Source organism: Oncorhynchus clarkii, chromosome 3 (assembly GCF_045791955.1).
Source record: "Oncorhynchus clarkii lewisi isolate Uvic-CL-2024 chromosome 3, UVic_Ocla_1.0, whole genome shotgun sequence".
In the NCBI taxonomy this organism is placed as follows: domain Eukaryota; kingdom Metazoa; phylum Chordata; class Actinopteri; order Salmoniformes; family Salmonidae; genus Oncorhynchus; species Oncorhynchus clarkii.
In genome coordinates this window covers 62,203,887-62,217,652 of record NC_092149.1, presented here as the reverse complement: position 1 = coordinate 62,217,652, position 13,766 = coordinate 62,203,887, and the positions used below count along the sequence as shown (strand labels likewise).

The window sequence follows — 13,766 nt, the reverse complement described above, 5'->3', positions numbered from 1 at the left end:
TTTAGTTCAATGCTGGAAGGGAAAACAGGCCATTACTGACATTATTTAGATGCATGACACAAAGTTCAGAACGATGTCACCCTCTAGTCTATACATTGCATGATTAGGGCTTGTTTTGAGTTAACGGACATGAATAACCTCCCCACATTAAACTATTAGAACACGTTATACTACTACTATTGCATGTCGCCGGTTGGGTTTATACAAAGTCACGGAGTCAATACTTTAACTATATGATTGGTTGTTCTTGTCGTCTGTTATAAAGGTCATTGTGATGTTGATGTACAGTAGTGTACCGGCAATGCCTGGTCTGCAGTGAGCGTAGAGGTACAGATGTAAGGAGTAACCTTCAGTGATCTAATTAACCTTTTCCATCTCTCCTCAGAGTTGTCGTGGCTAAACTGGTGTTTGACGGGCTCCTGTGCCTTCAGCCTCGTCCTCATCCTCTTCTTCAGGGAATCCTACGACCGCCTCTACCTAGACGTCTTTGTCTCAGTCTGACACACACAAAAAGACTGGAACAAGAGGAGAACAAAGACAGGAACATTTGAAACGCACTGCACAAAGAAGAAGAGGAAGAAAAATGGATTTCAGAAGTGCAACTTGCGCTCTTTTACGTTTTAAGTATAGCTGTAGGTGTAAACTTGTAATATGACGGTGGTCGGTGATTCATTGTGATTTCCTTGTAGCCAATGAGAAGCGCCAGCCAAGGGCCTCAGACAATTAGTAATTAATGTTAAGTCTTTATAAGTGTCGGTTTGGCCAGTTGGTCCTCTGATGCAGCATTGTCTTGTCTTTTTTATAATGTAAACTACAGTGGGACCTGGTCATGGTATGATGAGGGACTGTTGTTGTCTAAAGATGCACTCTGTGGCAGGTGGTTTCCCTGTGGCCTGTTGGTCCTCTGATCTTAATGAGAGAAGAGAGGCCTGATTGGCTGAGTAGCTCTAGCAGCCAATCAGCAAGCCCCACCAGTCTGTGCTAACAAGGGACCGTATAGCATTTTAGTGTCACTCATAACTGCTGGTTATGAATTGCAGGGGGCTAAAACTGTCAAACTAAGCTGTTCTGTAGAATTACCTGTGATATTACATGTCTTTTAATAGTGACATATGGTCGCCTTTTTTTACTATATCCCCCTCTCTCAAGACTTATGCAATAAATTTTTTCTCCCTATGGGATTGAATTGATTGCAGGCCGTGCAGGTTCCTGCCAGTGTCGTCGACTATGATTGGACACCACCCTGGTACACGCCAGTGTCTTGGGATATGATTGGATGAGCCGCAGAGACCGCCTCGCTCTGCATGCAAAGTCACTGCTTTAAAACTCTCCTCTCTGTGTGTGTCGAGGCTCTGCTGCGCGGGTCTCATGGTGTTACCACACAGTCCGTTTTAATGAGCAGTTCAGAATATGGACGTTGGAAGTAGTAGTTTCCCCGTGTCATTCTGACCTTTCAGCTGACAACGGGAGTCAGATATTTTGGTTTGGAGTTGGTTTAATATGCAGACGAACATTTCAAAATGGTCAAATATTTTTGTTGTTGCTGTTTACAGTTTGTTAAACTATATAGGAGATTTTGGAATTTTGAACTAAACTTGTTTCAGTGAGAAAGGCACGTTTTTTTAAATGGTTTTAACATGAAATATTTCTCAGTAGAAATGTCCATTATTATTACAGATGTATTTACTGAGGGATCAGAACACTAACACAGTAGATACAGAGACAAATACAAAGACTGTCATGAAATATGTGAATACCGCTGTTGCACAGCTGAGACTGTGGCTGTTTCTGTGGAAACCACAAACTATTAAGTCACCACGAAGCTGCTCTACATCTAACGCACAGCGTTCACCAGCAGTAGTCACTGTGCTGAGGACACTGACAACAAGAGGCAGGTAGTGGTTCGGTAAGCACCTCCTTGCCTGGACTTTCAGGGTTGGACTTGGAGGGGATGCTTACTTTCCCACGGAGAAATAACACATATTGAACTGATGTTCAACATGAAAAAGAGGGGAACGGGAAAGAACCACCTTTGTCCAGATTGTGGAGTGACTGGTCCTGAAAGGCACTAATCTACAAGGGACTTTAACTGGGAATATATTTTTTCAACATGCCCCCTGCACTTGTGCACAGTGGGGGGTACTCCCCAAAACCACTCACCAACTCCCATTACTCGGCTGTGCCACAGACAAACCACAGAAAATGTTTTTCCTGGGTGATACGGTATATAGTATGTACAGTTGAAGTCGGAGGTTTACACCTTAGCCAAATACATTTAAACTCATTTTTCCACAATTGCTAACATTTAATCCTAGTAAAAATTCCCTTTCTTAGGTCAGTTAGGATCATCACTTTATTTCAAGAATGTCAAAATAATAGTAGGGAGAATGATTTATTACAGCTTTTATTTCTTCCATCACATTCCCAGTGGGTCAGAAGTTTACATACACTCAATTAGTATTTGGTAGCATTGCCTTTAAATTGTTTAACTTGGGTCAAATGTTTCGGGTAGCCTTCCACAAGCTTCCCACAATAAATTGGGTGCATTTTGGCCCATTCCGCCTGACAGAGCTGGTGTAACTGAGTCAGGTTTGCAGGCCTCCTTGCTCGAACACACTTTTTCAGTTCTGCCCACAAATGATCTATGGGATTGAGGTCAGAGCTTTGTGATGGCCACTCCAATACCTTGACTTTGTAGTCCTTAAGACATTTTGCCACAACTTTGGAAGTTTGCTTGGGGTCATTGTCCATTTGGAAGACCCATTTGCGACCAAGCTTTAACTTCCTGACTCATGTCTTGAGATGTTGCTTCAATATATCCACCTAATTTTTCCCCCCTCATGATGCCATCTATTTTGTGAAGTACACCAGTCCCTCCTGCAGCAAAGCACCCTCACAACATGATGCTGCCACCCCCGTGCTTCACAGTTGGGATGGTGTTCTTCGGCTTGCAAGCTTCCCCCTTTTTCCTCCAAACATAATGATGGTCATTGTGGCCAAACAATTCTATTTTTGTTTCGTCAGACCAGAGGACATTTCTCCAAAAAGTACTCCCTTTGTCCCCATGTGCAGTTGAAACCGTAATCTGGCTTTTTTTATGGCGGTTTTGGAGCAGTTGCTTCTTCCTTGCTGAGCAGCCTTTCAGGTTATGTCGATATAGGACTTGTTTTACTGTGGATATAGATACTTTTGTACCTATTTCCTGCAGCATCTTCATAAGGTCCTTTGCTGTTGTTCTGGGATTGATTTGCACTTTTCGCACCAAAGTACGTTCATCTCTAGGAGACAGAACACTTCTCCATCTTGATCGGTATGATGGCTGCGTGGTCCCATGGTGTTTATACTTGCGTACTAATGTTTGTGCAGATGAACATGGTACCTTCAGGCATTTGGAAATTCCTCCCAAGGATGAACCAGACTTGTGGAGGTCTACAATTTATTTTCTGAGTTCTTGACTGATTTAATTTGATTTTCCCATGATGTCAAGCAAAGAGGCACTGAGTTTGAAGGTAGGCCTTGAAATACATCCACAGGTACACCTCCAATTAACTCAAATGATGTCAATTAGCCTACCAGAAGCTTCTAAAGCCATGACATCATTTTCTGGAATTTTCCAAGCTGTTTAAATGCACAGTCAACTTAGTGTATGTAAACTTCTGACCCACTGGAATTGTGATATTTTGAAAAAGTCTGTATTTTGAATCTGTCTGTAAACAATTGTTGGAAAAATGACTTGTCACGCACAAATTAGATGTCCTAACCGACATGCCAAAACTATAGTTTGTTTAACAAGAAATTTGGGGAGTGGTTGAAAAACGAGTTTTAATGACTCCAACCTAAGTGTATGTAAACTTCCCACTTTAACTGTATGTTCTGAATGGCGCTTGTCGTTTCCTCTCTCCTTGTTAATTTAACAACGCACCTTGTACAGTAAGGGTTTTTCTCTTTACCTCTTGGGGTCGTTCCACCAATTTGGTGCCTTTTGAGAACTGTTAAAAGAAAAAGGAATTTCAACTAATTTTAACATTCTGTCAGAGCACATGTTCAGTTCATTAAAACACATTTTCCCAGCTCAATAGGTAAAATAAAAAATATATTTCTAGCCTGTCTATGTATGGGTAACAGGGTTGACATGTTATGCTTGATCCGCTCAGAGTAGAACCATCTCACCTGCTTTTACGCTATGATTTGGCTATTAGATGTTTATGGTTTCTTTTGAAAAAAATATTTAAAAGGAAGAGTTTCACCATATTACAATGAGAGTTCAGTTCACGTAACAGGGTTGACCTTTAGAATGAGGGACAGATGTAAATGAATCACTAATCACACAAAATAAATAATCATCTTCAGAAATGACTTTGTCAAAGCAGCAAAATAACTAGGGCTTTACAATGATGGTGAGAACTTGTGGGGATTAAGTGGGTTAAAAAACATCTTCCTAGAAGTCACAGAAGGTAGACAGAGGGACATGTCAAAATGCTGATTTTTGGCACTTAGTCAAGACTTTATTTATTCATTCAGATTGATTCAATTCTACATGTGGTCTAGGTTAAAGGGCACTTCATTTAATAAAACAGGCTTTTGAAATCCAATATTGATGCACAATTTCTACTTAAAATATCAAAGGGATGCCAAAGACACTCTTCGTGGATCGACCCAGTGATAGAACACTTTGTCTTCATGCTCTTTACCTTCAGAACCTTGTGACATGTTGCCTTAATTCCCTGTGATCTGTGATTTCTGTCCTCTCCACCCACTCTGTGATGATGAGGTAGTCCGTATGTGTACAGTAGTGAAACTCGTTCCTATTACACTGCTTATCATGTGTTTTGGGGGTATAGATGTTATTGTCCTGTGAAAACAAAATCAAATGTATGTGAGATTTTAAGCAGCTTATTAAAAATACATTTTGAAATACAGTATACCCACTCTTCTTCTCCTCCATCATCCACTCTTCTCTTCTCCTCCTTCATCCACTCTTCTCTTCTCCTCCATCATCCACTCTTCTCCTCCCATTCATGTTCTATTTCACAATGAATGCAACTGTAGACCAAGTGTAAAAGTACAAAAAACTGCAGGACATTTCACCTTCTTTTCTTCCAGGAAATGTCAGCACTCATTTCCCCATTTCCAGTTAATGAAACAAATGAAGATCAACATACATGACCTCACTTGTGTAAAGTCCATGAAGACGCCTATTCCCTCTAGAAGACACACACAAGACCCTCTCCCAGCTGTGCATGAAGTCATATGTAGGCTACGATCAGGGCGGAATATTAGACTCTGGGGTCCCCATGCATGCAAAGGGGTCACTTTTTACATACAGTAAATACAACTCTGATAAAAACAAAATGTAAAAGCCTGACACTCAAATAGACAAACCTTCAATCTGAGCACAAACAAATAGCATACAGTAACATGACCTTAAAAGTCACATAACACATAACATGTCTGCTCTGGCTCATTCTGACTCACTGGCTCTCTGGATACACTAGATGCTATGATTGATTTTAGTTGCAGAGATTCTCTCTCACTCATGTTTCTCTCTCCTCAATCTAGAGATTTGTTATCTGACCCATAGGTGTGTGTTTATCTGATTGATCTCTCTTCCTAACCCCTCTGTCAGGTGTTGGAGTTGAGTGCAAGATGTCATCAAAGACAAGAGAGACCAGCTACTGGGAAGCTGTATGTCCCAGATCTGGATAGCCCGGTCCCACTCTGTTTGTGCTGTCTTGACAACTTCTTGTGACAAAGACCATAAGAGTTGGCAAGACAGCACAAACAGATCTGAGACCAGGCTATGGTGCAGCACAGCACTCTGCATCATGGTGTGCCTCAACCTGGATCAGAACACGCAATACACAGTGCTCATGACCCAGGGGGTGAACTGGAATTCAACAGTACTCTGTGGCAGTGGTTCCCACACTGTGGGTTGGGGCCCACTTGGGGATCGTGGCAGGTGGGCCGTGGGATGACATTGCCCAAATGTTTTTAGTGTAAACTTAAATGACTAAAACCAAGTAAAAAGTATGTAGAAAAGATCATTTTTATTTTACCAGGCAAGTCAGTTAAGAACCAATTCTTATTTTCAATGACGGCCTAGGAACAGTGGGTTAACTGCCTGTTCAGGGGCAGAACAACAGATCAGCTCGGGGGTTTGAACTTGCAACCTTCCGGTTACTAGTCTAACGCTCTAACCACTAGGCTACCCTGCCACCCCATAATGGACCTCTATTTTTCAATAGTCTTTGAGAATTTGCAATCAACATAATAAAAGGGCCCCATTTGATTTTTGAGCATTAGAACACAGCATTAGCCATGTAAAAATGTGTAGAATTGGATGAAATTAGCTTAAAAACTGCAATATTTTCTCTCAAGTTCTATGGCAAAATGCGTAGAATTGCAGAAAATTGGCTTTAAAACTGCAACATTTTCTTTCAGCTCCATGACAGGATATGTGGAATTGCAGGAGTTTAGCTTTGGACCTGCAAATATTTTGTACTTATTATTTGGCTTTGTGTACGTATTTTCGCTGCTCAAACGTTATGGTGGGTCGCGAATCAGACACCTCAGTTGGTGGGTCATGAAGCAAAACAGTTTGAGACCACCGCTCTATGGGAATAGAGAGGGCCTCAGTCAAACACACAATTATTTAGCTTTTAAGGTAATTGGATTACAGTTCATTGCATCAGTGCAAAAGGCAAGAATAGTATTTATACTGTAGTGTAGTAAGCGTGGATGCAGGAGCCTCCATATTATATTGTCAGAGAGAGAGAGAGAGAGATAGGGCAATGATGCAGACAGTTTCAATTGTTCAGGAAAACAAAACACAACAATTTGCCTGTTTAACACACAACACACACAACACACACACACAACACAAACACATCTTTGTTGTTGACAGCAGGTCTGTTGGGAGCAGAGAAGCCTGTTGGAAACAATAGTTTCCATTGTCTGACAAGCAATTTGGTGATTTTCTTTTTGGCTTTGTTCTCTCTCTGTCTTTCTATTCTCCCATTGTTGTTCCTGTCTGTCATAGGTTTTGAGACCAAATGGCTGGCTGGGAGAAAATAGGCCTCCCTGTCTGTTCAAGTGACATTTTTATACCCCATCATTTGTTTTCCATTCCAACTGCCACTCTTCATATCTGTGTTGTTTCTTTTATGATATCGGTAGTTTTTCCCCCCTTATTTTTTTATGAAAAAAACCCAGCTTCGCTTCCCTCCATCCTTGGCAAGTCTCCTGTGTCTCTGTCTCCTTGGGACTCCCTTAGCTACAGTATGTGTCTTAACTGAAAACCTTGGATTATGAAAAATGGGCTGCACTTTCAAATGGCTCATTTAGCATCAATGCTATCATATTGGCTGTAACTTATCTTCTACATATTACCGGGCTGTAGTGTTGATGAGGATGGATGGGTTTAGGGGCCGGAGCGACGAGCTGCATGACAGCTGGATCCTAATTGGAGTATCCATCATGAGTGACTTTGAGGTGTATACACACACACAAACACACACGCAAACACACACCATCAGAAGTGACTTTGAGGTGTTCCCTAGCATGTGTCTGGTACCCTCCAGCCTCTATCTTTTGGAGACATACCTTTAAATAAATCCCAACATGTATACAATTTTAACCAGAAGACTGAGGATGGGGGGATAAGGGAGACAGAGGAGAAGGAAACAGATGGCCTTGTATGGATGTGTGTGAGGGGTATACTTGGAAGGAGATTAGCAGCTGGCAATATATAAAGAAATTCCAGGCCCCATACTCATAAAGTGTCTCAGAATACCTCATCTAGGATCATATCCCCCTTGTCCTATTCATTATGATCTAAAAGGCTAAACTGATCCCAGATCAACACTCCTACTCTGAGACGCTTTATGAATATGAGCCCAGATGTTAGACATTTTACTTTTGATTTCATCTTTTGACTTCCTCTTAAGATAGCTAGTCAACCACATACCTCAGTTTGTCGGGGCATGGACTCTACAAATTGTTAAAAGCGTTTATGGTACAAATTCTCTTTTTCCTGTCCACCCCAAAAAGAGCTACAGTACATCAATATTTTCAACACTTCCATTTCTAACTGTAAAGGGTTGAGAAGAAAAAGCAAGCAGACAGCCAGACCAGAGTTCAGTCTCCTAACTGTAATGTGGGGAGACAAGGTCTAACGGAATCAGCATGTCCTCAGAGTTAAGGCAATTATGATAACCAGGCAGGCGGAAACGCCACGGCCAGGAGAACACTGGACTCTTTGATCTAGCAGGCTTCCTACTTAAATCACACACACACACCTACAGAGAGATGCATGCCTTTCTTAGCTAATGCAAACAGGCTCACAGAAAGTCACCCCAGAAGTCTGGCTATACCTCTGTGGATTCCTGGGAGCAGTCTCTTGCACGCACTCACACACAGATGCACTCACACACACACACATACAGACCTTCTCCTCCTCCCCTCCCTTCCCCTCCTCAAAAATGAACATATTTTTTGTTTTGTTTCATGTGGCTACCGGACAGCATGGTTTCCTTTGATTGCTGTGTTCAGACAATGTGACTCAGCACCCTGAACAAAGTGTAGGAGGGGGTACAGCCAGGGACTAAGGGGGTACAGCCAGGGACTCTACCTCTGGATGAAAACGTTGCAACCAGAGTTTGGCTGACTAGTGAAGGTCTGAGAGCAGCAAGTCAGTAGGCAACTGGACAACTGGGAGTTCATGGTGGCTCGGCAGGGGTTTGGGTGACTGAACGGTTGGGAGCTGCAAATGCACAGTCAGTAGGCAACTGAGCCACCATGGTGGATCAGGTACTTAGTTTCCTTTGTCCCTCTGGATGATGTGGCAGTCAGAGTTTTGGGTAGGGAATGTCTGGGGGGGATGTAAAGGTACAGTTAGTAGGCGACTGAGGGTCCATGATGGATCCGCAGGGAATTGGGTGACTGACTGGGAAAGAGACAGTCAGAGGTGTACTCAGTGGAAAACTGGGCATCCATGGTGGATCAGTAGGGGTTTGGGTGACTGAATAGCTGGGGGATGCAGAGGCTCAGTGGGCTACAGTTTCGTCCCTCTGGATAAAAACGTGTCCGGGTTTAGGTAGAAAACGGCTGGGGGAGAGTCAGAGGTACATTCATTCAAAGGTGCAATCAGCAGGCAACTGGGCGTCCAATGTGTGTGTCACCAGTTTCATTAACCTATAGTCTCCTGTCCCTGTGGCATAGCGGAGTGGCACTGAGACCTCTGCTGTGACCGGCTGCTGCCACAACAGCTGTTCCAGTCCAGACCATCACCGGCCTGGCGCTGACGTCAAGGATTCTAAGTCAGATGGGCTCCAAGTCTCTGTCACACACAAGGGGGATGTTTCTCTACTGCTGCTCTCTTAGAGGAGGGGAGAGAGAGGGGGAGAGAAAGTAGGAGAGAGAGGGAGAGAGAGAGAAAGAGATTAATATTGAGGTAGAGTGCTTAAAGATGGAGGTAGCATCTCTCTCTCTCTCTCTCTCTCTCTCTCATTCGGAAAGTATTCAGACCCCTTGACTTTTTCCACATTTTGTTATGTTTACAGCCTTATTCTAAAATTGATTCAATTGTTTTTTCCCTCATCAATCTACAGTCAATACCCCATAATGACGAAGTGAAAACAGGTTTTTAGAAATTTTGGCAAATGTATTACAAATAAAAAACTGAAATATCACATTTACATAAGTATTCAGACACTTTGCTATGAAACCTGAAATTGAGCTCAGGTGCATCCTGTTTCCATTGATCATCCTTGAGATGTTTCTACTACTTGATTGGAGTCCACCTGTGGTAAATTAAATTGATTGGACATGATTTTGGAAGGCACACACCTGGCTAAAAAAGGTTCCGCAGTTGACAGTGCATGTCAGAGCCAAAACCAAGCCATGAGGTCAAAGAAATTGTCCCAGAGCTCAGACACAAGATTGTGTCGAGGCACAGATCTGGGGAAGGGTACCAAGACATTTATGCAGCATTGAAGGTCCCCAAGAAGACAGTGGCCTCCATAATTCTTAAATGGAAGAAGTTTGGAATCACTAAGACTTTTCCTAGAGTTGCCCGCCCGGCCAAACTGAGCAATCAGGGGAGAAGGGCCTTGGTCAGGGAGGTGACCGAAAACCACTCTGACACTCTGACAAAGCTCCAGAGTTCCTCTGTGGAGATGGGAGAACCTTCCAGAAGGACAACCATGTCTGCATCACCACCAATCAGGCCTTTATGGTAGAGTGGCCAGACGGAAGCCACTCCTCAGTAAAGGCACATGACAGCCCACTTGGAGTTTGCCAAAAGTCAACTAAAGGACTCTCAGACCATGAGAAACAAGATTGCCTGGTCTGATGAAACCAAGATTGTACTCTTTGACCTGAATGCCAAGCGTCACGTCTGGAGGAAACCTGGCACCACTCATCACCTGGCCAATACCATCCCTACAGAGAGATCCTTGTTGAAAACTTGCTCCAGAGCGCTCAGGACCTCAGACTGGGGCGAAGGTTCACCTTCCAACAGGTCAACGACCCTAAGCACACAGCCAAGACAGCGCAGGAGCGGCTTCGGGACAAGTCTCAATGTCCTAGAGTGGCCCAGCCAGAGCCCAGACTTCAACCTGATTGAACATGAAAGAGCTTGAGAGGATCTGCAGAGAAGAATGGGAGAAACTCCCCAAATACAGGTGGGCCAAGCTTGTAGTGTCATACCCAAGAAGTCTCTAGGCTGTAATCGCTACCAAACGTGCTTCAACAAAGTACTGAGTAAAGGGTCTGAATACTTATGTAAATGTGATATTTCCATTTTTATAATATAGGTCTAAAAAAGGTGTAAAATGTCTAAAAAGCTGTTTTCGCTTGGTCATTATGGGCTCTTTTGTGTAGATTAATGGGGGGGAAAAAAACAATTTAATCCATTTTAGAATAAGGCTGTAAAGTAACAAAATGTGGAAAAAGTAAAGGTGTCTGAATACTTATATATATATACACATATCTGTGCTGCCGTGAGAGCGCCTGGACTCTGTTATGTTCCCTTCTGTGAGGTGACTGCAGCCAGTACACTCACAATTGGACACTGGGATTGAAACACATTGCCTCCCAGTTGGGGTGGCTTACATTGCCAATGGATGAGTGGGTGTGAGGGGAGACACAGGTGAGGACAGGGCTGACCAAGTACATAACCGGTTACAGTGAAAGACATCCCCAGTATTATATATTTTTATAATTGTCTTGCCACCTACTGTACGTTGGCAGAGAACTACCACATTATAAAGTAATTGGATTTCCCTGCAACCTACAACAAATCAGCCAACTGTTCTAATCTTTGAACAGATCGATTCAAATCCCTGAGCAGATAGTCTGCCAAACACCTCCCCCAAATAAAAGTCGCATCCTCCTTCATATCTCATGGGAGACAGTATCTATGTTGGCTTTACATAGTACATCCCTCTAGCTTGCTCTTTGCCAAAACCTCCCTTAAGGGTAAGAGGTATGTTGATCTTCTTGGTGAAATGAAGATTTTTTTTTTAAACACCAAGATGTACCACATCTTCATGCCTAACCCCCCCGTCCTACGCTCAGCATAGAGGGTATATAGGCTGTGAGAGAGAGAGCTAGCATGACTAGATAGATCCTCTCAGCAGCTTACGGCCCTCTTCACAGCAGGAGAGGAGAGGATAGAGGAGAGGATAATACAGGCTAAAGAAAGGCAACTGCCAGGAGAGATCTGCTAACAATGAACCTGTTTGTTGCTTTTAAGTTAAACACAGTGCAGCTCTGTCGCTGTTCACATGGGGCCCCTACTGGGAGAGCCAGAGTCCCCAGAGGCTTACCTGAGATATAAGGTGAGAAAAGACTCCTTGAAGAACCATCAAATCTCTCCCTGAACCTCATTTGGGGTCTCAATGAGACTTCCTGGTAAATAAAGGTTTAATATAAAATAAGTCTGAATAGGCCCAGTGGAGGTAAAGACCCAGAGTTAATATGGAACCCAAAACTGCCTGTTAAGTTCAAGCCTAGGCATTCGCTAGAGGAGCTAATGCAAGTCTTCTGGTCTCAGGCAAGATTATAGATCACAAGAGTGACCAAAATATCTCTTCTATGCTTGCACACATTTAAACCAAGTAAAACCCACTATACTATAGGATATCTAAACTTTAAAAACCTTTGCAACAGTTTCATCACTATTGAACAGAAACAAATGGAAAGACAAATACATTTCAGCACGTAGGCATGACCCATTTGAAAAGATTTGAGTGGTGAACATTGTTACGCACGCCTCTATGAAGAGGGAACGCAACACCCTGCTACAACTAAACTCTCCGTGAAGTGAAAGAGGCATGGACTGTAGGCGTGAGTAAGGATGACAACAGGCAGAATGTGGTACCGTTTACAAGGACTTTATTCCTTTACACGGTAATATGGGGAAAAGGGGCTGGACGGAACCAAAGCAAAGAAAGTAAATCTCAAAGCCCCCTCTCCTATCTTACCTGCCTAACCAATACTTACCTAATTTAGCACCACCTGGTGCCCTAACCAAAATACAGGGGGTGGTCCGCCCAGGTCTTACCTATTGTGCCTAGACAATGAATATACTACGGGTATATGTATGCCCGCGGGCCTCTTGCCAAATCACTCCCTAGGTGCCTTCCCCTTCCCCCCTGGGAACAAATGAAACAGGAGAATAAATAATTTCTCAAACAAACTAAGAAACAAAGGACATCAAATAAGCTCTAACATACCAACTGCTACCAACAACTAACATAGTAAATTATCCACAGCCATCAGCCTCCTTTCTCAGCAATTACCTCCCTCACATTCAATCGCTCTGCAATGACCTCCCAGCAATGAACCTCTCTCCTGAACAGAACACTGGCTTTTATATAGCTTCAGAAGGAATAGGTAATTGGAGACAGATGCGTCTTGACGAGGGGGCGGGGTCAGCTCTCAAATTAGCCATGGAGTCGACCAATCAGCTGCTTGAGGGATTTCAGGAAGCCATTTCCTGAAATAAACACATGCAAATACACAAACTACAACACATAATCGGGGGAACGTAACAAACATTAACAGTGGTGACTGTTGCGTTCCAACTGACCTTGTTCCAACTGACCTGTTCCCTATATAGTGCACTACTTTTGACAACAGCCCAGGGCCCATTGGGTGCACCATTGTATATATGCGATAGGGTGCCATGTGGGACACAGCCGTCCTAGAAGAGGCCCTGTGTATAGCTGCTCCAGCCCTCTCAGACATAATGCTCTCCAGCTGAGAGGAAATAGGTCCTTTCCTCCTCTGAGAGGAAAGCTGTGTGTGTGTGTGTGTGTGTGCGTGCGTGCGTGCGTGCGTGCTTGCTTGTGTGTGTGTGTGTGCCCCCGTGCGTGTGCCTCAGAGAGGTGGAAAAGCTACCTCACAATCTATCCATTAAATTACCCTCCTCCCCATAAGGACCACTATGAATCAGAAAAAACACCTGACCTTCTCAGCCCTCTACTGTAGCTTTATATAAATACTGCATGATTATATGGTGGAAAGGCTCTGGAAGTTCTGCCACTCGGTACATACACAGTACGTATGGCCTTCGCAGCACTGTAGCTTTCTATAGATACTGTCTGTGCGACGACTAGCAGCAGCATCATCATGCATAATATGTGGTTTAGCGGCTCTGAAATGACAGTAAGGAGTTCTGTCACTCTGTAATGTACATACTGTATACAGGTCACACGGTACTGCTGAAAAAGCACTTTGATTTAGACTATAGGCGCCTGACC

The 13,766-nt window shown here is 43.3% G+C and overlaps 1 protein-coding gene across 1 annotated transcript in view; it reads left to right on the top strand.

Annotated features, from left to right (window-relative positions):
- LOC139400897 (solute carrier family 49 member 4) overlaps positions 1–4,919 on the top strand; it is a 62,770-nt gene extending 57,851 nt beyond the window's left edge. Inside the window, exons 9-10 of the mRNA XM_071145458.1 lie at positions 386–2,857; positions 2,929–4,919. Of these exons, the coding sequence (XP_071001559.1) occupies positions 386–501 (116 nt within the window). The 3' untranslated portion in view covers positions 502–2,857; positions 2,929–4,919. The remainder of the gene's footprint in view (positions 1–385; positions 2,858–2,928) is intronic.
- Positions 4,920–13,766: the final 8,847 nt, after the last annotated feature.